Here is a 27720-nt window from a genome sequence, read left to right on the forward strand (position 1 = left end):
TCTGCCTGTACTGCTCATAAAACAAAGCTTTTCACTGTACTCAGGTACATGTGACTACAATCAAATCCAATATTATATCTCATGTTAAAAGTATACCAGCAGCCTCGTGTGAGCCTGTTCAAAAATTGATTGCCATGATTTTAGTTTTATTAATTTAACCTACTTTTTAAAATCAACCTAATCAGAGATGTTATTACACACTTAAAAAACAAACTGTAGATTATGTAAATTGGAAACAAACAAATTGCTGGAAAAACTCAACAGGTCTGGCAGCATCTGTGGAGAGAAATCAGAGTTAGCATTTTGGGTCAGTTTCTGAGGAAGGGTCACCACATCAGAAACATTAACTCTGATTTCTCTTCACAGATGCTGCCAGACCTGCTGAGCTTTTCCAGCAATTTCAGCTTATGTTATAATAAACGTCTGAGGCAGGTAGGGCTTGAACCCTAGCCTCTCGGTCCAGGGCTAGGAACATAACTATTGATTTTATAAAATACGCTAAATTAGGATCCAACAAGCCCAGCTTCACTCCATGATCTGTCTTGTTGATCATTCTCCACAGCTGGGATTGTATCACCAAGATCAAAACTTGCATCTGGAATTGTTAATGACAGTGAGTTAAAACATTGTTCTTACATTTCTGGAACTCATTTTAAATGCAGTTAAGAGGATTAAAGTCTCTGCCAATGTCACCAAAAAGAATTTGAGATGTTTAACTCCAGACCCCCAACACTGACTAGTTCAAAGCAATATATAATCCAATAACTCTGCATCACTGCCCACCAATCACAGCACTGCTAAAATAGTCAGGATTGGAAAAGGAAAGGCCGAGCTCAAAACTTACAAACGGAATCTGAAGGTTTTGTTTGTTGTTAGTAAGCTTGAAAAATAATTTAGTAGCCACCATTCAGCCACTCACAACAAAAAGTTTTTATTTAACACCACTAATGTACTAAAATATACCAAAGTGATAATTATTACAACAGAAGGGCAAAGAGCAGGGACACTAAAGTGATTAATGAATCAATTAAATCAAATATAGTACAGCTAGCAGGTCAGGTGCTGTATTGCTACTGAAGCATGAGAGTGTTGCTGGTCACCAAAACGATTCAGAGTAATTGTCCCTATGGGAAGTATTCACAACTCAAGCTACTTCACTGATTCCCTACGGTGTGGAAACAGGCCCTTCAGCCCAACAAGTCCACATCAACCCTCTGAAGAGTAACCCACCCAGACCCATTCCTCGACATTTATACCTGACTAATGCATTGAACCTGCACATCTCTGAACATCATGGCAATTTAGCATGGCCAATTCACCGGACCTGCGCATCTTTGGATAGTGGGAGGAAAGCCATGCAGACACGGAGAACGTGCAAACTCCACACACACAGTGGCCAGAGGATGGAATTGAACTCTGATCCCTGATGCTGTAAGGCAGAAGTGCTAACCACTGAGCCACTGTGCCGCCAGAGATAAGGAGCTGGAGTCTGAGCTGCGAACACAACAAACTTTTTCCAGGAGACAGACACATCTTTTAGATTTAGTCATTTAGATTTTGATTAAAAGCAGGAACAGGAGGCAAGGCAGGTGTAGGGACCTGCCAAAAGAGAAGCTTGAGAGGAACCTCAGGCCATGCAGGGTTGCAGCAAACTTGCAAGCTGGGGAGGTAAGAATAGGGACTTCAGAGACAACGCACAAACTGCCCACTGTGCTGTGACACAAGGAAGCATTCAGGTCGGGTTGGCAATAGGGATGGAGTGCTGGTTGGGAACAGATACTGTGCTCCGTAGCCATGAGTGGGAGTCCTGATGCCTGCTCAGTGCCAGGGCTGGAGGAGAGGGATCCAGTTATCAATCATTTATGATATTGATCGGAGTGGAAAGAAAGTTCCGTTGATAGATTTTAAATAGTTCGGAGCAAAATTGAAAAGCGGACGCTCTGGAGGTAATAATTTCAGGATTACTGTGAGCCATGAGCTAATTCGCATTGGGTAGAGAAAACAAGGGAATTAAATGGTGTGGATGGAATAGATTTCAGCTCATGGGGCACTGGCACCAGTTCTGTGGTAGAAGGGAACTGTTCCTATGAGATGGGCTTCACTTGAACTACACTAAGACCACAGTCCTGGAATAAGTACAATTGTTAGAAATGATCTTGGATTGAAGACCCAGAATCCACAGGGATAGGGGTAAGAAATAACAAGGCAGCACTGGTGTGAGTAGTCCTTAAACCATCTATCAGTAGCCCACTGTAGGATAGACAATAAGGTAGGAGATAATAATATATAAAAGGCAGTGCATTAATTATGGTTGATTTTAATCATCATGCAGATTGGGAATGTCAAGTTGGCTAAGATCACGAGGAGGAGGAATTCTAGTAGTATTCGGGATAGCTTACTCAAGTAACACATAGACTGATCCATGATTGGATTGACAATTTTGTATGTATTAATGTGCATGGAGGCAGATTTTTAACATTATCTCAAAATAGAAGACCCCCCCATTGGGGAACAGTGACTATAACATAGTAACATTTAACATTCATGTTGAGTGTGAGAAACACAGGTCTGAACACATATGCTAACTTAAATAAAGGAATTTACAAAAGGAATCAGGGCAGAGATGGCTGGAGTGGGCAGGGAAAGGAGTTTAGCACAAACCATGATGAATGATGTCAGGCAATTAACAAAACTGTTCATGACTCAATAAAAATATATCCCAGTGAGGAGAAGGATTTTGGGAAGAAGAGAAACTATGCATGGTTAACCAAGGAAGTTAAGGATAGCATCAAACTGAAAAGGAAAACATATAATGTGGCAAAGATTTGTGGTAAACCAGAGGACTGAGACAGTTTTAAAAGCCAAAACAGCTTTTCCAGCAACTTCTGTTTTCATTTCTGATTTACAGGATCAGCAGTTCTTTCGGTTTTTATTTAGTATTGACTTCATCAGTAGGTTTTCAAAAGGAAAAGCCCCAAGACACATCCAAGAAAGGTTGTTCTGTTGGACTCACTGTGCAAGTCTTTAACCAGTTACACAAACTTGGAAAAAACCCATTGTGTTATTTATGGTGGGGAGAGTATCTGCACGCAGTGTATCAACAAAGTTTCAACTGAACACAAAATAGGGAGAAAATTTAAAACAAAAAAGGAACAGCCTCTTTAAATTTATAAAAATGGACAAAATGGAGGGAGTGGCATTTGAATTGAATTAATATTTCGTGCCAGTCTTCATGGTAAAGTATGTTAATAGCATTTGTAACAAGTATTAAATCGATAGAAAGAAATTGGGATGAAATAAATACAACAACTATTACGGGAGCTGTGTCTACCACATCATGCCTGACCTCTGATCATCACCCTTCACTTTATTCTCCTTGTCCAATGAAAATCCACCAATTTTAGTCTTGAAAGCTCTGACTATAACCCTTTCAGGGATGGGGCTGTGGGGGAGAAAGGGGAGTTTGGTATCAGGGAAATGGTGGTATCGTGGTTTAGGATTCCTAAGGCCCAGATTAATGCTCTGGGCACATGGGCTCAAAAACTCTGCCAACTACCATGGTAGGTTAAGTTCAATTCATAAGCCTATACTTAAAAGGCAGTCTCCATACTATTGACCACAAAACTATCACTTTTGCAAAAGGTCCAACAAGTTCACTAGTGTCCAATAAGGAAAGAAATCTGCAAGATCATTTTGAATGGTGCAGCAGCCTCAAAAGGGCCATATAGCCTACTCCTGGTTTCTGTATCTCTGTTTAGCTGGTCTGGTCTATGTGACTCCAGGCCCACGGCAATGTGGTTGACTCTTAATTGCCCTCAAATGATTTAGCGCCACTAGGGCAGGACAATAACTGTTGGTCCCGCAGTAATATCCCGTGAATGATGGGAAGCTAAGGCGAGATGGTTAGCAGCATTGGGTAATATCACTGGGTTAGCACTCCCAGTAAACCCAGGCTTAGATCCCAGGGACACAGGCTTGACATAATGGCAGACAGTGAAATGTGAATTCAGTGGAAATCTGATTAAAAAGCTAGTCCATTGGTGACCATGAAACCGCTGTCAATCTTTGTTAAAACCTAGGGTTTGGAAATCTGCCATCCTTACCTGGTCTGGTCTACATGTGACTCCAAACCCAAAGCAACGTGGTTTTGTCTTAATTGGCTTCAGAAATGGCTATTGCAAGTCACTCAGTTGAAGGGCAATTTACAAGTGACGTCCGCACAAAGAGGATATTTCCAGTTCACATTTGTCTTTCAAATAAAGAAACAAAGTTTTTTTTAAAAAGAATTCATTCCTGAATAGACCAACATTTATTGCTCAGAGTACAATGGAGAGTCAACCACATTGCTGTGGGTCTGGAGTCACGTGTAGGCCAGACCGGGTAAGGATGGCAGATTTCCTTCCCTGAAGGATATCAGTGAACCAGATTGCTTTTTTCTAACAATTGACAACGGATTCATGGTCATCGTTAGACTCTTAATTTAAATTTTAAAATTCCACCCACCATCTGCCATGGCAGGATTTGAACTGGGTCCCCGAATATTACCTGGGTCTCTGGACTAATAGCCATAGGCCATCACCTCCCCATGTCTGTAAATGGCCTCAGAGCAGAATGGAAAGGAAAGAACTTTAGTCCTGCACTTGTGCTGAAGACATTCTGTGTATTGACTATTCAGTCAAGATTCAGACAAACTCAATTCACTACTCAATGCCAATTCCTCTGCCTCCGCCGTATCTGCTCCCAGGAGGACCAGTTCCACCACAGAACACACCAGATGGCCTCCTTCCTTAGAGACTGCAATTTCCCTTCCCACATGGTTAAAGATGCCCTCCAACGCATCTCGTCCACATCCCGCACCTCCGTCCTCAGACTCCACCCCCCCAACCGTAACAAGGACAGAATGCCCCTGGTGCTCACCTTCCACCCGACAAACCTTCACATAAACCAAATCATCCGCTGACATTTCTGCCACCTCCAAAAAGACCCCACCACCAGGGATATATTTCCCTCCCCACCTCTTTCCAACTTCCGCAAAGACCGTTCCCTCTGTGACTACCTGGTCAGGTCCATGTCCCCCTACAACCCACCCTCCCATCCTGGCACTTTCCCCTGCCACTGCAAGAACTGTAAAACCTCTGTCTACACCTCCTCCCTCATCTCCATCCAAGGCCCTAAGGCTCAACTTCCACATCCAAAGTTTTACCTGCACATCCACTAATATCATTTATTGTATCCGTTGCTCCCGATGCGGTCTCCTCTACACTGGGGAGACTGGACGCCTCCTAGCAGAGCAGACCGCTTTAGGGAACATCTCTGGGACATCCGCACCAATCAACCACACCGCCCCGTGGCCCAAAATTTCAACTCCCCCTCCCACTCTACTGAGGACATGGAGGTCCTGGGCCTCCTTTCACCACCAGACGCCTGAGGAAGAGCACCTCATCTTTCGCCTCGGAACACTTCTACCCCAGGGCATCAGTGTGGACTTCAACAGTTTCCTCATTTCCCCTTCCCCCACCTCACCCGAGTTCCAAACTTCCAGCGCAGCACTGTCCCCATGACTTGTCTGGACTTGTCCTACCTGCCTATCCCCTTTTCCACCTATCCACTCCACCCTCTCCTCCCTGACCTATCACCTTCATCCCCTCCCCCACTCACCCATTGTACTCAATGCTACTCTCTCCCCACCCCCACCCTCCTCTAGCTTATCTCTCCACCCTTCAGGCTCTCTGCCTTTATTCCTGATGAAGGGCTTTTGCCCGAAACGTCGATTTCGCTGCTCGTTGGATACTGCCTGAACTGCTGTGCTCTTCCAGCCCCACTAATCCAGAATCTGGTTTCCAGCATCTGTAGTCATTGTTTTTACCTCACCACTCAATGGTTTAGTATCTCCACTGAACAGTGTTCTCTAGAGATTAAAATGTACAAGTAATTTCAGATAGGGCCTGAACACTTCACATAATATCCAGGTGTGCAGAATCCATCAGCTTTAATTGCTTCCCTGTCATTGCAGTAACTTCCCCACAAAGCCCTTGGGAACAAACCAGCCCATTACCACAGTCTGTGTAGCTGCATACTCACTGGTCTATAATGCGGTCATCTGCATTATTTTTGAAATTTAAGCTTCTTACAATTTGAGTGTAAAAAAAAGAGCGTACACCATACACTGTTCCTATAGTTCAGGGAAAATAATAAAACAATTGATTCTGTAATTCACTAAACATCTTCTGGAACCATACTTGAGAATTAGAAAGTACAGGGTCTTTTTCCATCAGAGTATTGGGAGGCGATAGAGAGCAAAGCTATAATTTATTCACACACAGGACCCAGTCCCTTTATCGCAATCTGATCACACATTGCTTAGCTGTAACAGAACAACAAGTGACCAAAGTCAATCAACCTGGTTTGAATTTAATCAGCCAGTTAACTAAGACACTTAACAGTTTCTATGGTATCCCCATGCCAACCAATCAGTACACCCTCCTGTTGTACACACTTTCGGAACTTTAGATTAAGCTAATAATGATGTCTCAGAGCTGCACATCACTGAGCATAAATAGGATAGTTTGGATGGAGCTAAAACAGACTATAAGAAAACTACACTAGATTACAACTTTAGAGAATCTTATGAGCGTAGAGACATGAGCACATGAAGACAGATGAGTTGTTACTTCAAGTAAAGGTTAGTTAGAACCTTGTAAATAGGGCAGCACAGTGGCTCAGTGGTTAGCACTGCTGCTTCACAGGACCAGGGTCCCAGGTTTGAGTTGCCAGAGGCTGGAATGTCTGTGTGGAGTTTGCACATTCTCCCTCTGTCTGCATGGGTTTCCTCCCACAGTCCAAAGATGTGCAGGTCAGGGGTGAATTGGCGATGCTAAATTGCCCAAAGTGTTAGGTGCATTAGTCAGAGGGGAAGTGGGTCTGGGTGGGTTACACTGCAGAGGGTCAGTGTGGACTTGTTGGGTTGAAGGGCCTGTTTCCACACTGTAGGGAATCTAATCTAATCAAAATCAATAATTAATACCAAATATGGTAATATGCATGAAGTATAAGCTTTAGACAGCGTTCGAGTTCGCCTCCTTCTGTCCAACTTTCTAAAGTTATTTTTCTTGCATTTAAGTTCTGATGAGTGCAAGAGCCAAATCTTCAAAGTTGGGTCTTTTTTTGGGGGCAATGTTGATGTTCTGTACCACCAAGAGAAAGGAAGTGAATGGGTGAGGGAGGTGGTGGTGGTTGGAAAGGCAGGAGAAAGGGGACAGAGATCCATATGAAAATAAAATATTGTACAGACTCAGACAACAATTTTAGCCCCGTTTAGAAAGGAGTACTACTGCATAGAGCAATGTAGGGGAAGTCCGAGCCTTAGCCAGTGCTTGGTTTTGCCCTCTCCTTTTAGAACAGAATGTGAATTCACTTTGGTTCAGTTCCCACTGCTCCTAGAATTGGAGTTGAGATCAGCAGGATGTTTGGCAAACTTTCTGCCGTTACAGAAAGAGCATAGGGAAAGGGAGTTTACTTGTAAGAATCTGAAAAGTGTTCTAATAGCAGAATATCTTTTGGGATGTTAAGGTATGAGTTTCAAAATAGTTGTTAGAACACAGGGTAAAAAACCTTGGAAAAACTCAGCAGGTCCAGCAGCAGAAGCAGTAGGTGGCAGGGATCGCTACGTGAGAACTCCAAGGGAAATGGTGCAGGGCCAGGAAGAGAAACCATTGCAGGTGATTAGCTGGCCACAACTGGATGGATAAAAATTGAACTGGGTGTGTGCACTACACTCAGTTGGACAATGGAGGCAAGGCATTGGAAGACAAGGATTTTGCCAACCTTTCTGAAAGCTGCAGATGGGTCAAGGTGGTTAACTTAGTGCAGTCACATGACATGGCTATTGACACTCTGAGGGCCATCTTGATGTTGTGGGAAGGCCAGAAACCTAATTGGAGGGATTTTTGTTTTTATTCATTCACAGGATGAGGGCACCACTGTTAGGCCAGCATTAATTACCTGTCTATAATTGCCTAGAGGGCAGTTAAGAGTCAAATCACATCGCTGTGGGTCGAGAATCACGTGTAGGCCAGACCAGCGGTAAGGGGAGTTTCTTTCCCTAAAGGACCTTAGTAAACCAAACAGGTTATTCCAAACAGGTTATTCCAAACAGGTTATTCCAAACTAGCTACAATGGATTTGTGGTCATCATTAGACCTACCTCCAGATTTGTATTGAATTCAAATTCCACCCTCTGCTATGGCAATATTCAAATCCAGCCCCCAGAACATTACTTCGGTCTCTTAATATCACCAGGCCATTGCCTCCCTGTAATTGATGCAAAACAATGAGCAAAGGGAAAGGTGTGGGCACAATGGTAATGTCACAAAACAAGCAATCTCAATAATATGGGGACACAGGTTCGAGTCCCACCATGGCAGATGTGGTATTTGAATTCAAAAATCTGAAGTTAAAAGCTAATCCAATAGCGACATGATCCAGAGCACCAGAAAGAGCTTGGGTACTCCTCTTTAAAAGAGGGTGCCATGGAGTTTTTCACATCTGGTTGAAATGGGGCTTTAAAGTCACACCTGAAGGACATCACCGTCCAATACTAACTTGTGCTTCCTATCAATCTCTGAATCTCAGTCAGTCAGAGATCTGCAGCACAGAAAAAGGCCCTAACTATCTCATCACTTTTTCCAGCACTTGGCCCATCGCCTGATGAAGGGCTTTTGCCCGAAACGTTGATTTTCCTGTTTCTCTGAAGCTGCCTGACCTCCTGCGCTTTTCCAGCACCACTCTAATCTTGACCCATAGCCTTGTATGTCTAGGCATCACAAATGTACATCTAAATACTTCAATGTTGTGTTTACCTTTGCCACCCTTCTAGACAGCGAGTTCCATACACCTGCCACCTTCAGGGTGAAGTTTTTCCTCACATCTCTTCTAAACCTCCTGTCCCTGACCATAAATCAATGTCCCTAGTCACTGATCCCTCGAAAGAGGCAAGTTTCTTCCTGTCTACTCTATCTATGTCTCTCAATGTGATGCATTTCAATTGCCTCCCACCCCCAGTCTACTCCACCCTAAGGAAAACAACCCCATTCTGTCCAATCTCTTCATAACAAACTCTCCAGGCCAGGCAAAATCTTGGCCAATCTCCTCCACACCCTCTCCAGTGTTATCCCTTCCCTCCTATAATGGGGATTCCAGAACTGCACACAATACTCTAGCTATGGCCTCACCAAAGTTTTATATAGTTCCTGCATTACCTCCCTGCTCTAAACTCTATGCTTTGATTAATAAAAAAGTATTCTACATGCCTTCCTAACCACTTTATCCATCTGATCCGACACTAAGCAACCACTAGACGTATGATCCCCCGATCCTCAATGCTTCCCACAGTCAGACCATTCACCATGTGTTCCCTTGCCCTGTATGTTCCGCCCAACTACATCACCTCACATTTACCCAAATCGAATTCAATTTGCCACTGATCGGCCTATCTATATCTTCTTGTAGGCAAAGGCTATTCTCTTATTACCACCCCATTAATTTTTGTATTGGCTTCAAACTTACGGGTCAATCTCAGTTTTTTCCTCATTTCTCTAGGGTAGGACTTGAACCCATGACCTTCTGAATCAGTTCACTCACTTGTGACATGAAGAATGTTCTTCAAACCATGAAGAGGAGAAACCAATTACTGTTAATCAATATTGTATTAAAATCACAAGCACTGCCAACCTCGGATCTTTTATTAAATTTTCTAATCAATCTGTTCAGAGACGTTGTCACACACAGGTGGGACTCGAACCAGGAACCACTAGCCCAACTGCAGGAGCACTACCACTGCACTACTACACTCCCCGTGCCAATCTTCTGATGTCAGAGCAATTTGATAACAATCTGGTGAGGTAAGTACTTTGCAATACTAAATGCAGTTTCATCCCCGACAATTTGTGTTCTTTAAGCACGAGGCAATGCAGCCCGATACCTTCACCGTTCACACTAATCCTCCCCATTCAATACTGGATCAGGCACCAATTCTGCTGGCACACAAGCTTTTGGAGAGATTAAGGACAGACTACAGAGATAGCGTGAGTCGATTGTGTTTTATGTACAACGGATTCCATCGGACCCGCGAGGCAGCAATACAATTGTGTAAACCTGCACAAAACAATCTCACTGACCCTGAAAATGGAGGAGTGCATGGTAAATGGTTAGGATGGAAATACAAATGTTCAGGAGGGAGGGTGGTCAAGGAACATTCAACTGGGGCTTTCTGTAGGAAATTGGGTAAGCACTTGAAGAAAAACAATATGCAAGTGCGGATCCATCTGGTGCCTACTGTCTGCGCCTCATGCATTACTGTATATTCACAACATTTCAAGTCCTGTATAATGCAACAGGATAATGTTAACCAAAGTCTGAAATGGTGGAGTTTGCTGCCCTTATGGAAACTGATGATAGTGTCTGGTTAGTCCACTGAACTACCAAGCAAGAATTCAATTCTCACTATAACATACTAGAACTGAATTTGTTAAGCCATGGAATCATACAGTACAGAAAAAGCCCTTCAGTGCATCTAGTCTATACTATCAAAAGTACACCAAGTCTTGAATCTTGTGGGCTGCTGCCTGTTGTGATATCAAATCCTAGAAGCATAGAGTGAGCTCTTCTGTTTTCACACACCGTTGGCAGATTTTCTGCAGTGTCCCATGGTGCTATTAGCTCTTCAGATTACACTCTTCCTGCTTATACAGGTATGCAGATGTACAAAAAAAATAGGAGAACTCTATCTTCTGAGCAGTTCTGGCTTGAGGTCCTGTCCATACTGCATACATAACCTACTAAGATACTGATCTGGAGGGCACTGGATGGTTATTTTGTAGAAATGTGTGCAGAGATATGGGGAAAAGGCAGGAGGTTGGCACCGAGCAGTAGAACCAGAGCAGCCGAATGACCGCCTTCTGTGCCGTAATAAGTTTGGAGGAGAGGCCAGATAGGCTGGGGCTTTGTCTCCACCGGACTGTAGGAGATTTAAGGTGACCTTATAGAGGTTTACAAAATAATGAGGGGCATAGATAAAGTGAATGGCAAGTGTTTTTCCCTAGGGTGGTGGATTTCAAGATTAGGGGGCATATGTTTAAAAGGAGAGAGGAGAAAGATTTAAAAAAAGACATGAGGGGCAATTTTGTTTTAAACACAGAATGGTTAGTGTATGGAGTGAATTTCCAGAGGAAGTGGTGAACACAAAGACAGTTACAACATTTAAAAGACTTTTGGATAAGTATGTGAATAGGAAAAGTTTTGGAAGGATATAGGCCAAGTGCAGGCAGGTGGGACTAGTTTAGTTTGGGATTATGTTTGGCATGGACTGGCTGGTGCGAAGGGTCTCTTTCTTTTCTGTATGACTCTATGACTCCAATCTCCGATTCTGTAGCTCAGCAAAGTTGTGGACCAAAAAAAACTTTAAAATGTAAATGTGGGAACAATAAAAGGGGTAGTCCTTTAAAAGCTGTCCAGTTCCACCCCCAAAACAACTCCCTGATTTTTTTTCTCAAATGCATGAGCCAATATGATTCTAATTAGGTCTGAATCTCTCTCTTCAGTCCAGAAAAAATTGGAACAGGGCTCAGCAGAAAGAATTTCACAGGAGCTGCCTCTGACCCTCGAAGTTTCTTCGAGGTGCGAGGGAACATTAGCTTTATGCTTAAAGCTTTGGTCTGATTATTTAACCATGAGCAAAAACAGTAAGTAAACTCTCCATCCAATTTATGCCCACTCCAGTGCCCGATCTAACATATCAAACATTACCAGAGTGCAGTCAATGGGTAATGGGGGGGGGGGGGGGGGGGGGGGTGGAAAGGAGGGGACAATTTCCTTTGTGTGCAGAATGGACAGAGTGAGGAATGGATCTTCATCAGTAGAGTCATAGAGATGTACAGCATGGAAACAGACCCTTCAATCCAACCCATCCATGCCGATATCCCAACCCAATCTAGTCCCACCTGCCAGCATCCGGCCCCTCCAAACCCTTCCTAATCATATACCCATCCAAATGCCTCTTGAATGTTGCAATTGTACCAGCCTCCACCACTTCCTCTGGCAGCTCATTCCATTAACGTACCACCCTCGGCGTGAAAACGTTGCCCTATAGGTCTCATATCTTTCCCCGCTCACCCTAAACCTCCAATTTTGGTGTCATCTGCAAACTTACTAGCTGTACCTCTTATGCTCGCATCCAAATCATTTATGTAAATAACAAAAAGTAGAGGATCCAGCACTGATCAGTAGCATGCAACAAATTCACAGCAAGTGGTTAGCCACCATATTGGAAGTTAGAGAGCAAATTCACCAACAGTGATTGCAACTGGTGCAAAACTCTCAGTTAAAGCCAGCAAAATGTTATATCAATAAATCGGTGCTTTTGCAACTAATGGTATTTTCACAGAGAGAATGAGCATCTCAAGGCTCCTCGGCTTTCTTAACCTCATTTATTCGGATGTAAACTGAACAAGCCTGCATGGGCTAAGGCTGTTACTACCCCCGCCGTTTATCTGCGTACAGCTGGATGCAGCAAGGAGGAACTGTGCCAAACTATAAACACAGTGGCTAACAAATCAGATGCTGAAACTTCCTCCAGACAACAGTGTTGTAATCAAAATAACAGTCCCATTATAGACTTCCAGAATGCAAATCAGCCATTGAAGCTGCCTACCACATACAGTTATCACCAACACTGAAGCTTTGTGAGATCGAATTGATCTTTGTTATTCGTTTCTAACTCTTATATCATGCCAGAAGCAGGATTTCTCCCCAGGAAGCTATCACCCACTGCACTCGCTAAAAATGCACCCTCCACAGAAGAATGCGCATTTATTCAGTGCCTTCCACCACCTCAGGGCATCCCTGAGCAATTGCATCATTTTACAAGAGTGGCCACTGTTTGATCATAGAAGCGAGGAGAGCTTTGAAGGAACCAATAGCAATCCAGCTAGCCTTCAACAGCCCCTGCCCAAAATTACTGCAAGTCTTTTAAACAATTCTGTTTTAAAACACTCCCCACCACCTCATTCAAACTCAATAAATTCATTGCATCAAAGTTTCCACATGTCGCCCCGGTTCATTTTGAGGATCACCGTTAATCTGTAACCCCTGCATCAACTCTTCAGCCAATGGATAAATTTCCCTTAAATTTGAGAAAGGTTTGGCTAGAAAAACACTGCTGTTAAAGGGTGCTTTCGGCTCCCTCCTCTCAGGAGAGCAAAATCCCAGCTTTGTCATTTTATGCAAGAAACTATAATCCCTCATTCCCTGCATCTATTCGACAAACTCTTTTCTGAACCCTTTCCAAAAGACTCTGCGTCTTTCTGTACTCCAGCTGGGGGTAAACACATGTTTTATAAAATGTTTAACTTCCTGGCTTTTGTCTCTATCTCTAAACACCCAGAATCCCACGTGCTTTATTAACCAGACCTGCCCACTTCAGAGATTTGTTCACAAACAGCCCTGGGGCTTCCTTTGGTCTACATCCTCATTTACAAAACACAGCAAGCACTTGGCACACATACTCCTTCAAGCAGCAACACAGTAATGATCAGATAATCTGTTTTTAGTGGAAGGATAACTATTAGCCAGGACATCAAATTTTTTGACCAACAGATTCTGTTGTTCTCCATTTTCAGGGGCTCATCTAATTTGGGCTGAGATCCGAAAAGTCAGTTTACCAACAGGAAGCACATGGGGAGATTAAAATCACTCCTGCAATTGGCTGTGGTGCTGGTCAGTGTAGCGATTCATCACGTCCCTTGCCTGAAACAGCAATTTTCCTGCTCCTCGGATGCTGCCTGACCTGCTGTGCTTTTCCAGCACCACTCTAATCTAGACTCTGGTTTCCAGCATCTGCAGCTGAAAATGTGTTGTTGGAAATGAGCAGCAGGTCAGGCAGCATCCAAGGAACAGGAAATTCGATGTTTCGGGCATAAGCCTTTCCTGATGAAGGGCTTATGCCCGAAACATCGAATTTCCTGCTCCTTGGATGCTGCCTGACCTGCTGCTCTTTTCCAGCAACACATTTTCAGCTCTGATCTCCAGCATCTGCAGACCTCACTTTTTCCTCCAGCATCTGCAGTCCTTGTTTTTACCTATGCTCCTGTGATTGGCTGTAGTGTTGGTCACTGTGTAGCGATTTACCAGCATCCCATGATGAGAAGTAGTCAGAATTCTTCCTCTTAAATCACCAGTCCAGTCAGCAACAATACCTCTCATCCCCTACCAATGAAAATTCGGTTATTTGTCTAACCCTCCTAATTAAGTTTGCAATTAAAGAGGGGTCCTTTGGGTGGTATGCTAGAGGTCACCTGCTGCTTTGGAAACTGTCCCCCGAGAAGACTTGGGAGAGGAGGAAGGATATAGATCTGTCCTATTGATAAACATCTCTCATAATATTAAAGGTACTTAACTACCATAACCAATAAGATAAGCATGTACACAGTTTGGACAATGAATTTACAGGTTTGTTTTAGATGTCATCACCTTGTTCAATCCTTGAAATTAAAATCAAAACAAGCAGAGCAAAGACATTTTCGGAGTCTGAATTTGAGACAGTTCACTCAGCACAGAGGAAGTGGGTGGAGGGGGTGGGGAAGGTGCATGAAAGAGAACAGAAATATCTTTTACATCTGGCAATGCGGTCCCTGAGAAAAAAGTCAAAACCACAGCAGGCAGGAACTGGGTGCAGTAATGGAGGTAACGTACCTGGTAGTAATTCTTTATGTGTCTGACTAATATGGTAAGGTTCTGAACACGCAAGTTGACATCATTGTTGACGTGTTTGTTGACTCTTTGATTAGTTGGCCTTGGGTCTCTAAATCAAGAAACAATCAGAAAATATTTGAATTAATCAACCAATTCAATAAAGTTTTACAAAAGAAAATCACAAAAAAAACACTAGCCAGCCTTCCAAGTAGCTGCCTTTTGAGGGGAAATCTTTGAGATTTATCCACTTTATTTTATCTCTCAACATAATCTATAGCTGAGTGCCCAAGCATGCTCACATGCATGCACACACGCACAGTGCTCTGTCACCTCTGTCTCAATCTTTAACCACTGGGTCATTTCACAGTCTATTAGCGCACATCAATGTTTTTGGCAGGAAATGAACTCAGACTGCACCCCTCCCCACCCGACGCAAGAACAACAAAACCAAAAGCCAGAGGAGAAGTAGGCCACTCAACCCATTAAGTCCTCTCCGTTATTCAATGAGATCATGGCTGATCTGATAACCCCAACTGCACTTTCCTGCCTTTTCCCCCATGACTCTTGCTTCCCTTATCTGATTAAAAATGGGTTTGTCTCAGCCTTGAATATACTTTTTTTTAAAAAAAAGAATCCCTACAATGTGGAAACAGGCCATTCGGCCCGACCAGTCCATACCGACTCTCCAAAGAGTAACCCACCCAGACCCATTCCCCAAAATGTACCCCTGGCTGATGGACCTATCATTCTGGGCAATTTAGCATGGCCACTTTACCTGATCTACGCACCTTTGGACTGTGGGAGGAAACCCACACAGACACGGGGAGAATGTGCAAACTTCACACAAGGCAGTGGCCTGAGGCTGGAATTGAACTGGTGCTGTGAGGCTGCAGTGCAACCACTGAGCCACCGTGCCACCCTATGACTTATTGACCCAGTCTCCACTGCCCCATGGGGTAAAGCATTCCACAGATTCACTATCCTCTGAGAAAGGAGATCTTCCTCATCTCTGCGTTAATGGATGGTCCCATATTCAGATGATGCCTTCTGGCCCTAGACTCTTCCATAAAGGAAAACAACCTCTCCACATCTGCTGTGCCAAGTCCCCCATGAAACCCGAATGTTTCAATAAGATCAGCTCTCATTCTTCAACCCAATCTACTCAACCTCTCCTCAAACAGTCCCTCCATACCTGAACTGTCTCCAATACCAGTACAAAACAGTACTCCAGCTATGATCTGATTAATGCCTTGCACTGTTTTAGAAAAACCTCTCTGTAAAGACAGAACATATCATGAAATGATTAAAGGTGTGTAAAAAAATGCAGTACACTAATAATGGGTGACTTCAATCTTCATGTATATTCAGAAAATCAAATTGGCACAGGTAGCCAGGAGGAAGATTTCATAGAGTGTATTTGAGAGTTTCCTGGAACAGTATGTTGGGGATCTATCCAGGGATCAGGCTATTTTTGATCCAGTAATGTGTAGTGAGGCAGGTGTAATAAATGACTTCAGTAAGAGATCTCATAGGGAACAGTGACCATAACATGGTAGATTCTAACATTCAGTTTGGGATTGAGGAACTTGGGTCAGAAACCACTATTCTAAACTTAAATATGAACAATCTAATGTGGAGAAGGAATGAGTGGGCTAGAGTGGATTTTAAAAAGGAGTTTAGCAGCAAAGACAGTTGAAGAACAATGACAGATGCTGAGGAAAATAGCTCACTGCAAAGATATATCCCAGCGAAGAATAAGTATTCGAGAAACTAACCAAGGCTAGCCGAGGATGTTTAGGGTAATATAGAAACATTGAAGATAGAAACAAGAGTCAGGATTTGACCCTTTGAGCCTGCTCCACCATCTTCCCTGCTGGCTTCCCTTTCCAATCAGTTCTGACCAGCTCTTCTCTCATGTCTTTGTAGTCAACTCGACTCAATTGTGATACCATTACATCTGATTCAATCTCCCTCTTACACTGCAGGGTGGACTCTATCAAATATGGTCATTGCCCCTTAAGGGTTCCTTTACCTTAAGCTCCCCAATTAACTCTGCCTCACTACACTTCACCAAATCCTGAACTGCCTGTTCCCTAGTGGGGTGTACCACAAGCTGCTCCAAAAAAAATTCAATAGACACTCCACAAATTCCTTTTCTTGAGACCTGTTCCCAATCTGATGTTCTTAGTCAAAAAGGCACCAGAGTTGTTCTAAGGGAGGAACTTTCAGGAAAGGCTAAGCTAATGTAACAGGGACCAGTAATTTACAATATATATTGGTGACTTGGAAGAGGACAGTGAAAGTAATTAAGTTTACAGATTGGACAAAATAGATAAAAAAGAAAGTAGTGAGGATGGCACAAGGAGTGTACAGAAGTATTTAAAATGTGAGTGCACAAAATCTTGGTAGATGGATGTGAGAACATGCACTTTGGCAGGAAGAACAGAAGAGATGAATATTATTTAAATGGAGATCAAGTATAGAAAACTGCAGCACAAAAGGGACTTGGGAACTCATGTCCATGAATCACAAAAGGCTGGCATACAAGTTCAGCAGATAATAGGGTGAGTAAATAGACTGTTGGCCTTTATTTCAAAAAGGAATTAAAAAAAAGCAAGAAAGTTTTGCCAGAAACATAAAAGGCACTAATTAGACCACAGTTAGAGTATAGTGAACAGTTTTGATCTCATCCAAGGGAAGATATACCGGCATTGGAAACAGTCCAGGAGGTTCATTAGGTTGATTCTGGACATGGAAGAATTGTCTTGCGAGGGGAGATTGAACAGGCTGGGCTTGTGCTCATTGGGGTTTAGAAAAAACCAAGCAGACTTTATTGAAACATGTAAAATTCTTAGAGGTTTGACAGTGTAGACACAAAGTTGTTATAGAGTCTGCTCTTATAATTTATGATCTTATGGTCTTTAGGAGCTCACAACATTAGAGATAATGCAGCATCATGGAAATGGAATTTGTTGACATACAGAAGACAAGAGTTGGGATTGTGGGTCTGTTTCAATTTAAATGTATACAACTTGTTTAATGGCAAAAATGTCAGCACTACAGCCTCAATTATAAACTATCTATATTAATGCTGATGAGGAGGGTGCAGAATGCAATATATACAAATTTGCCGATTCCTAGAGGGCTGGTGTTGAAAAGTCACTGCATGCTGACATCCAGGAGCATAGGCACTCAATGAAAGTCTTTCAAATATATTGAACAGTTTAGAAAAACATGGGAGTTTGTTTTGAAACACAAGATTCTAAGGGGACTTGATAGGCTAGACATTGAGATGACAGTTTTCCACTTGGTGGGGAATCCCAAACAAGGGGTTACTGTTCCAGAATAAGGGGACACTAATTTAAAGCCGAGACATGAAGAAATGTCTTCTTTCAGAAGGTAGTGAATAGCTAGATGTCCCTTTCCCAGTAAGTTGTGGAGGTTCAATTACTGGAAGTATTTGAAGTGGACGTAGGTAGATGTTTGCATGATGAGGGGCTGAGGAGTGAGACATAACCTTATTGAACAGAAAAGCAGGTTTAGGGGCTGGATTGGTCTGCTCCTGATGTTCTCGCGATGGGATTCAGTTCCCTTGCCTCCCTATAATTTACTTGCTTTATATACAGCAAGGGAAGGTCTAGAGGGGCTGAATGGCCATTTCCTGTTTTTTTTCCCCTCTCTCTCTTCCTCACCTGCGCCCCTCCCCAAAAAAAAATCAACAACCTGAAATGTGAGCTCTGACTCTTCCTCCAGAAAGTGTTTTCTGACTTTATTTCAGATTTTTTAATTTGTTCACAGATGCTGCTGGTAAGGCCAGCACTTACTCCCCATCCCTAGTTGCCCCTTGACCTAAATAACATTAGATCCACTTCAGAGGGTAATTAGAGTCACATGGAGGTCAGGTGACATATTGCCATCCCTGACAATCAACAGGTTAAATGGTCACCGTGCTTCGAAGTCCAAATTGTTACCAAATTCATTTGTCCACCATCTACCATTTGAACTTTTGTCCCCAACGCACTATGCTGGGGATCTGGATTATTAGCCCAGTCACATGACCATCACACCACTGTGTTCCCACAACCAAATCCCCTGGCAACTTTGCTTATGAGGAAGTGTTTCACCGGTGAGCAATCCGTCTTTTTTTTCCTCTGTCCTCGTTTCAGAGGATTGGGCCATGGAATTTCAACGGATTTGTCCTTGCTCACACAAACAGAGCACTGATTTTCCACCGCTTTTTCCGGGATGACCGACTAAGAAACTCTTACAATCTTACCACTTGCCATTAGGTGCATGGAAGGGATTTATCGGCTGAATGTCTATCTGCTTCGAGATGCTGCCACACGTCTCCTTTTGAACAATCCCACCTCATTAACATTGCTACTCCAGTTCTCTCCTGGTGTAGTTGGATTTGGATACTATTCAGCAGACAGCTAATTGATTCGGTAAGTGGGAAAGTGGAGATTGTGAAAGGGCTTCTGCAGTGACCAAGGAGACAAGTCTTCATGTATTCTTTATTCCACATAAAACTTCAGGTGGGTTCTCCTGCACAGTTATTACTGTTTACCTCTGTGCTACTCATTAACTCACCTGGCACTGTAAATGTCTGCTCGGTTTCATAGTTCAAGGTCACTCAGAGTTCTACACTGAGAATCTAAACTCCATATCTGATCTACTTTTCTAACATTTCTAACACTGCCTTTGAGGGCTCTTGTGGTAGTGTCCCTATCTCTGAGCCAGAAGGCCCAAGCCCTGGACCTGTGGTTTGTAGCCAGCCAACCTGCTTGGGAGGGGTGTCATAACATCCCTGAACATGCTGATTAAAAATGCTGCCGTTAACGGAATCCTTCAACAATATCTTACCCATGTTTTGCAAGCTCCACAAACTTACCCAATTCTCAAAGAGCACAACAGTTATTCGAGAACTTGGATGGACCCCTCCTGACCCACCATCCTAAAACCTGGGTGCTTCATGCCAATCAACAACACACAAGTGATGGATCACATTCTCCATTGACATCTTTTAATTGCCTTTAACACAGAGGATTTTTTAAAAACTAGATCCAACTAGATTGTGGGCGGCACGGTGGCACAGTGGTTAGCACTGCTGCCTCACAGCGCCTGAACCCGGGTTCAATTCCCGATTCAGGTGACTGACTGTGTGGAGTTTGCACGTTCTCCCTGTGTCTGTGTGGGTTTCCTCCGGGTGCTCCGGTTTCCTCCCACAGTCCAAAGATGTGCGGGTCAGGTGAATTGGCCATGCTAAATTGCCCATAGTGTTAGGTAAGGGGTAAATGTAGGGGTATGGATGGGTTGCGCTTCGGCAGGTCGGTGTGGACTTGTTGGGCCGAAGGGCCTGTTTCCACACTAAGTCTAATCTAATCCACAAGTAGACTGTGGTAGTTCACAGACTCCCAGCCCATCTGTTTATTTTGTGGTGCTGTGGAGTCCAAGAGCTATCTAGATATCGGTTGTGGATGTTCATGGCCATGCTAGCTACACAGAGGTGCAGGCAGCACACACTGCGGAGGGGAACATATCTGCCAACTGTCTGCTCCTTGCCTATGGTTAAGGGTCTGCCCCGCATGTCAATGGAGAAAGAGCACGCGGTGTTCATCAATGCTCCACCACTTTCAGCTTTGATGGCTCGCATTGCCTGCATTGGGATCTGCTTGTAAAATATCCCACTGGCTACAGTGTTACACAGGAGGTTGTTACTAGTTTAAAAAAAGGGGAAAAGAAAGTCAGAGGTTTTAGTGGTGGGCAACTCGCTCAGTTGTTTATAAGAGATTGGATTTGATTTATTGTTGTCACATGTACAGAGATACAGTGAAAAGCTGGGTAGGAAAGAAAATAACCAGGGGAAAGAGAGATTCTTCTACCACAAGTTGTTGGAATGTCTGTCTGGTACAGCCGGTGGGCTGATTAGAAAGGAGTTGTTGGGGATTGCCTTACACTGAGAAACTCAGGGTTACAGAGAAAAGGCAAAGGGGAGGACTGAAATCTGCTTAAAAAAAACAGATGGTGCTTTGGAAGGAGCGTGCAACTGAAGTGGTTTGGTATTTCCTGAGGTTGCTATTTAAATGCAAGTCTTTCTTTTCTTTTGCTTCTGAACTTTTACAAGAGACGTGTCACGTGTCCAAACTGCGACAGGGTCCAGACAACCAGAGATAGCAGCAGCCATCAGTCTGCATCTGCAGGAACTGATCGACCGGGAGCTGCATCATATTCCCAGTGTGTATGTGTGCCCCGTGCATGGGGTGTTCACCTCACTAAACAAGATGACTGAATCTAGGCAAAACAACAACCAAGCTCAAGAACCCACTCATGGAAAAGCAGGTCTTTCTAAAAACATAAGCAGTCGCTCCACTTTTAGAGTGTTTTCAACGTCCAACTACTATTGAGCAAAATGGTTAAATATTCTCATCAACAAGGGAGAGGAACCTCTCCACCAGCAGCTGCATTGTTACTTGACAGACTGAATACACAATCTGAATAGCAATGTGTCTGGTGAGAATGACTTTTCCCAGCTGATGTTTGACACATTATCCTTGAGTTTTTTTGCACTAATCCTGATGGTCTGGCTCTCGCCCACCTGTTTCATAAATAACTTTTAACAAGAGGAAAAGATCATTTAGCTCCATTGAAGCGACTATCATTTACATCATCGAGTCAAATCTTAGATTGCAGTTCCCTTTCTGAAGAAAATGAGAATGCACAGCATCTCAGTTTTTCTAAGTATTTGTAAGGCCTTATTTCCTGACCTAATACCTATCATGATTAAATATCGCAAATTCAATTTACACCATGACCCTATGGGACAAGGGGACTTTTTTGTTTAAAGAGGTGTTTCCTCTGTTCACATGGCTGATCCACAATCTCCTATTGGAGGAGACAGAAGTTCTCCAACTATGTAGATCCCATTGCAAGTGAGGCCTCCGACCTTTGACCTGCCCAGTCCCCAAATTATCTGAAGGGATTCAAATTAGTGTTACCCAACTCCAGGAGAATGAAGGAAGAGATAGGCAGTTATCCAGTCTGACCTACATGTGACTCTGGGCGAACAGTTAGGGAGACAATGCCTACTGGGAATTATTGTTAAAACTATTAATCTAGAAACCCTGCTGATGTTAAGAAATAGGAACAGGAGTAGGCCACTCAGCCCTTCAATGCAGCTCCACCATTCAACAGGGTAATGGCTGATCAAATATTTCTCACATCAACATTCCTGTCCTTTCCTCAAAGCCCTCGATTCCCTGACCGATCAAGAATCTACCTCAGCCTTAACACACACAAGGACTCTGCCACACAGCTCTGTGACCAGGGATGAGGGATCTGGGTTTGAATCCCACCATAAATTTCAAATTCGCCAAAAATCCAGAATTAAGAGTCTACTGATGGTCATGCCAATTGTCATTAAAAGCCCATCCAGTTCACTAATATCCTTCTTGAAGGAATCTGTCATCCTTACCTGGTCTGGCCTACATGTGACTCCAGACTCAGCAATATGGTTGACTCTTAACTGCCCTCTGGGTCATGAGATGTAGGCAATACATGCTGCCCCGAGCCAGATGATGCCCTCCTCCCGTGAATGAGTAAAACATTTAATATCATATGACTGTGCACTATTGAACAAAGGCATACAATTAACCTCAGATACAAATGGAGCACATGCCAGGTACAGACCTGACTCCTCACCAGCCGTACATTAGTGTTACAGCCAGATACCTGCAACTCCAAGAAAATACTAAAATTTAACACTTTACACATGTTAAATCAATGTTCACTGACTGCTCAAAATGCTTCATTTTCACTGTGCTTTCTCAAACACCTTTACCATTTTCTCTACAGGTTTTTCAAGTGGTGGTGGTGGGGAAGAGATATGACCAGGATGAGGACATTCAGCCCCTTGGCTGTTCTTCCAATCAACTGAATTGTAGCTAATCTCCAGGGAAAGCTAATAGTTATTTCACTGGACTAACAATCCTGAAAACCAGGCTAATGATTTGGGGTTACAATTAGAATATAAACCAACATTTTCCTAGCTACCATCAGTTGTGAGGACTTGACCCGAAACATTAATTCTGATTTCTCTCCACGGATGCTGCCAGACCTGCCGAGCTTTTCCAGCAATTTCAGATGATTTTTGTTGTTAATGATTCGGGGACTTGGGTTCAAATCCCACCAGGGCAGCTGGCATTAGAAATTGCTCCCAGTGATGGGGGACAATCATCAATTGCTGTAAAAACCCACCTGGTTCACTCAGACCATTTGAGGAAGGAAATCTACTGTCCTTATCCAGTCTGACCTACACGGGACTCTGGGCAAACAGCAATGTGTTTGACTCATAACTGCCCTCTGAAATGGCTGAGTTCAATGGCAAGAGAAACTGGCCTTGACAGTAATACCCATACCTCACTAATGAATAAAGTACCTTTCTGCTCCATTACAATTGATAGCTCAATGACAACACAATTCATAGTCCAGAAAAGGCCAATTAACCCCCCAACATTCACAATGTTTTCGGGAGAGATACTGACGGACATCACCATCCTTTAGGAGGTGGAAGAGCTTCCAGAAACCATTCTGGAATGCAGCCCACCTTCTCTTTCAGTGCTCCCCAACCAGAGGGAATCCTTTCTCTGTTACGACCCTGATGGAATCCTAAACACTATTTGGATCACACCTCAGATTTGCTGAAACGCAAGAGAATACCAGCAGTGTTGATGGAACCTATTCCTAACTACAGCCTCTAAGCCCCGCTACAGCATCATTTGGAATCAAACTAGGCAGCCCTGGGTTTCTCAAAAAGGTTAAAGTTAAGCCTTCCCAAGTGCTCACAGCTTAGTGCTTTGATGTGGGAGTCACTGCTCTCAGTGCTGTTGTCCCTGCAGAGGTCAGTGAGTGAATGATGTTGACACAGTTAAGCAACGTGTGCAGTTAAATGGATGGGAATTCACAGAGCCTGTCACTCTGACTGTCCTAACATCTAATACCAGAAACGGCTGCTCCACTGTGATCAGTTTGTTGATAATACTGCACTTAATTCCACAACCTGGCTAACAACAGGTCTTTTTTTCCAAAATCATAAGATCCCTGACAGTGACATTTCTGAGGAATGGCAGCAGATTTTGTTTTACAACTGATTAACCAGATTTGACCTCACTGGCTAGGCCAGCATTTATTACCATTGCTAACTGTTTAGGAGATAGTAATAAAACCCACCATTACGGTGGGTCACACCTAGGACAGACCAGATCAGGAAGCCAGATCACCCTTGCAAAAGAACACAATTTGGAGAAGCCGGTGTTAGACTGGGGTGTACAAAGTTAAAAAATCACACAACACCAGGTTATAGTCCAACAGGTTTAATTGGAACATATTGTCTAGCTATCACCGTTGTTAACAGCTAACCCAAGAATGCAACTTTAAAAAAAATGGGTTTTGTGATTTACACATGAAAGAAGTGAAACTATCACTGTATTCTAACAGATGAAAGGCTTAACAGACAATCAATTTTTCAATGTATAATTTCAGTTACATCACACTGCAAATTTTTGCGATAAGTTCTGTGTTACGATTGAGCCCTCCACAATCACCTGATGAAGGAGCGTCGCTCCGAAAGCTAGTGTGCTTCCAATTAAACCTGTTGGACTATAACCTGGTGTTGTGAGATTTTTAAAAAAGAACACAAGTGAACCTTGAAAGTTTTTGTGGGTCTCAGCAAGAGCAGGTAGGAGAGAGACTCTCAGCAGCAACATTCCCTCCCCACCCCCACCCCCACCCCCTTCCCTATGAGGCATTGTGAAAAAGGGAACCCCACCCCAAAGACTAGACACAACCTCCTCAGGGTCACCCTCTCTCTCTTTACTTACAGGCATGATGTGGGCATTGCTGGCTAGGCCTGGATTTTTGCCCATCACCAAATGCCCAGATGGCAGTGAAGGGTCAACCCCAGGCTGATTCTTGTTCACATGGTTGCCACCTTCCTGTTGGGCATCAGACAGAAGTAGAGGTCACATGATACATTTGGAGCCAAGATAATTCTGCACAGTGGAGGATGAAACATTAATAGTTTACTGATGGGACTCAAATAGGATTTACAGAGGCAGAGGGGAGAAGGTCCCTCCCATCCAGTTAAATGCCACCCTGCCTCCAAACCAGCCTTGTGGGAGGGCCAAGCAATTCTGCCCCCACACAGAGATTCCAGGTACATCATTCAGCTCAGTCAAGAGGCCATTTAACTTCACAATTGTTCAGGCAAGGATTTGGACTCAACCTCTGGCTCAAAGGCCGACACATTCTTTAATCAGAGTGAGGAAGTGTCAAAACTCTGGTACAAAAAATTGACTGAAGCAACCAAAACTGCCCACTACCAGAGTGAAAGGGTTTCCAGATTTCATTCCTTGCTCTCATTTTAAGACTGTCCCTCTCCCTTGTCCCACATTCCCAAAAAGCGGAAATCAATCTCAAACAAATCCTTTATCACTTTCGATACCTCGATCAAGCTGCCTGCCTAACTTCAAGGAAGGAGAAGCCAAGTTTATAAACCCAATTTTTATGAATTAAGCCGGGCGTCAGGGTTAAATTAAGTGAATATGCAGTGTATTATTGTTACACCTTCCTAACAGTGCAGTGACAAAAACACACCATCATACCCCAAAGTGGGTCAGAGCACGGCTGCCTTTCCTTCATATCATAGTTCCCTTGAGATAAAGTCATATACAGTCCAACGGATTGATTTGAAATCACAAGCTTTCGAAGCGCTGCCCCTTTGTCAGGTAATGAAGGAGCAGCACTCCGAAAGCCTAGGATTTCAGAAAAACCAGTTGGATTGTAATCTGGGATCATGTGACTTCTGACCTTGTCCACTCCAGTCCAACACTTTAACTCCCCCTCCCACTCCACCGAGGACATGCAGGTCCTTGGACTCCTCCACCGGCAGAACACAACTACACGACGGCTGGAGGAGGAGCGCCTCATCTTCCGCCTGGGAACCCTCCAACCACAAGGTATGAATTCAGATTTCTCCAGCTTCCTCATTTCCCCTCCCCCCACCTTGTCTCAGTCGGTTCCCTCAACTCAGCACCGCCCTCCTAACCTGCAATCCTCTTCCTGACCTCTCCGCCCCCACCCCACTCCGGCCTATCACCCTCACCTTGACCTCCTTCCACCTATCCCACCTCCATCGCCCCTCCCCCTAGTCCCTCCTCCCTACCTTTTATCTCAGCCTGCTTGGCTCTCTCTCTCTTATTCCTGATGAAGGGCTTATGCTCGAAACGTCGAATTCTCTATTCCTGAGATGCTGCCTAACCTGCTGTGCTTTGACCAGCAACACATTTGCAGCTGTGATCTCCAGCATCTGCAGACCTCATTTTTCACTCCAGTCCAACACCAGCACCTTCACATTACAGCCCTGGAGATAAAGTTAGATATTCTGTTGAATTATTTCACTGTTTTTGTACTTGTAGTCTGGCTTTTAAACATTTGCTCAGACTGACGGATCTCAGCTCAGTTTCTCACTGTTCAGAATAAACTCCAATTTGTCTTTCTTGGATTCAATGTACCAGTCTGCTTACAGCTCATCTTTCAGACAGCAGTGGATGGCCTGACGTTAATTCACAAGACAACTGCCATTAATTCTCCAAACGGCTTGTGAATTGCTCTCCGATCTCTGAGGAATAGATCCAGAACACCAAGCACCAGGCAACTTGCCTTCTGTGTCATCAGTAGCATTATTTACAAAGCTGTTCTTGCAGATAAACTCATCATTTACACAGCAAACAAAAATAAACACCTGCTGATACAGTCGTCCCATTGATACTGCACTTCCATTGAGATCAGAACTATATTCAGGCCATTCAGACAAAAGGAAACATTTGTACCAACATACGCAAAGCAGTTTGGAATGCCTGGCTTCTATATCATAACAATAACTGCACATCCACGGAATGTCATTGGGCTCAGTTACCCCAAGTTTGTGAAAGGTGAAATATGAATGACTTGGAGATGCCGGTGTTGGACTGGGGTGTACAAAGTTAAAGAATAACACAACACCAAGCTATAGTCCAACAGGTTTAATTGGAAGCACACTAGCTTTTGGAGCGCTGTTCCTTCATCAGGTGGTTGTCAGAATAAATATAAATGATTTGCGTCAGTAATGGTGGACGTTACTAATTAGACCGAGGATCTACTTTTTGTGTCTTTTGTTTGAAAGAGAATTATCAATGGCTCCAAAATGTACTATGCGACTTCCACCTCGGTCAGGAGCCCAAGAGGAACTCGCTGACAATTTTAAACAAGGATCAGTAAATGTTAATTGCAGTTCCGGAATTCCGATGGAGGATAATCCTCAGGAGGACAGTTCCTGTAGGAAACTAATTGGTTGTCAAAAGCAGTCACCTATATCAGTTGTGGTAGAAACAATGACTGCAGATGCTGGAAGAGCACAGCAGTTCAGGCAGCATCCAAGAAGCAGTGAAATTGACGTTTCGGGCAAAAGTCCTTCATCAGGAATAAAGGCAGTGAGCCTGAAGCGTGGAGAGATAAGCTAGAGGAGGGTGGGGGTGGGGAGAGAGTAGCACAGAGTACAATAGGTGAGTGGGGGAGGGGATGAAGGTGATCGGTCAGGGAGGAGAGATGGAGTGGATAGGTGGAAAAGGAGCTAGGCAGGTAGGACAAGTCCGGACAAGTCATGGGGACAGTCATGTGGTGAAGGAGGCCCAGGACCTCCATGTCCTCAGCAGAGTTGGAGGGGGGAGTTGAAATGTTGGGCCACGGGGCGGTGTGGTTGATTGGTGCGGGTGACCCGGAGGTGTTCCCTAAAGCGCTCTGCTAGGAGACGCTCAGTCTCCCCAATGTAGAGGAGACCGCATCGGGAGCAACAGATACAATAAATGATATTAGTGGATGTGCAGGTAAAACTTTGCTGGATGTGGAAGGCTCCTTTAGAGCCTTGGATAGAGGTGAGGGAGG

The 27720-nt window shown here is 43.8% G+C and overlaps 1 protein-coding gene across 3 annotated transcripts in view; it reads right to left on the minus strand.

The window, feature by feature from the left end:
• Positions 1–27720, minus strand: part of ccdc88c (coiled-coil domain containing 88C) — a 253769-nt gene that overhangs the window by 216033 nt on the left and 10016 nt on the right. For all 3 annotated transcript variants that reach the window (XM_060829470.1, XM_060829472.1, XM_060829471.1), the window contains exon 3: positions 14746–14854. In XM_060829470.1, coding sequence (XP_060685453.1) covers positions 14746–14854 — 109 coding nt within the window. The remainder of the gene's footprint in view (positions 1–14745; positions 14855–27720) is intronic.

Source organism: Hemiscyllium ocellatum, chromosome 8 (assembly GCF_020745735.1).
Source record: "Hemiscyllium ocellatum isolate sHemOce1 chromosome 8, sHemOce1.pat.X.cur, whole genome shotgun sequence".
Taxonomy (NCBI): domain Eukaryota; kingdom Metazoa; phylum Chordata; class Chondrichthyes; order Orectolobiformes; family Hemiscylliidae; genus Hemiscyllium; species Hemiscyllium ocellatum.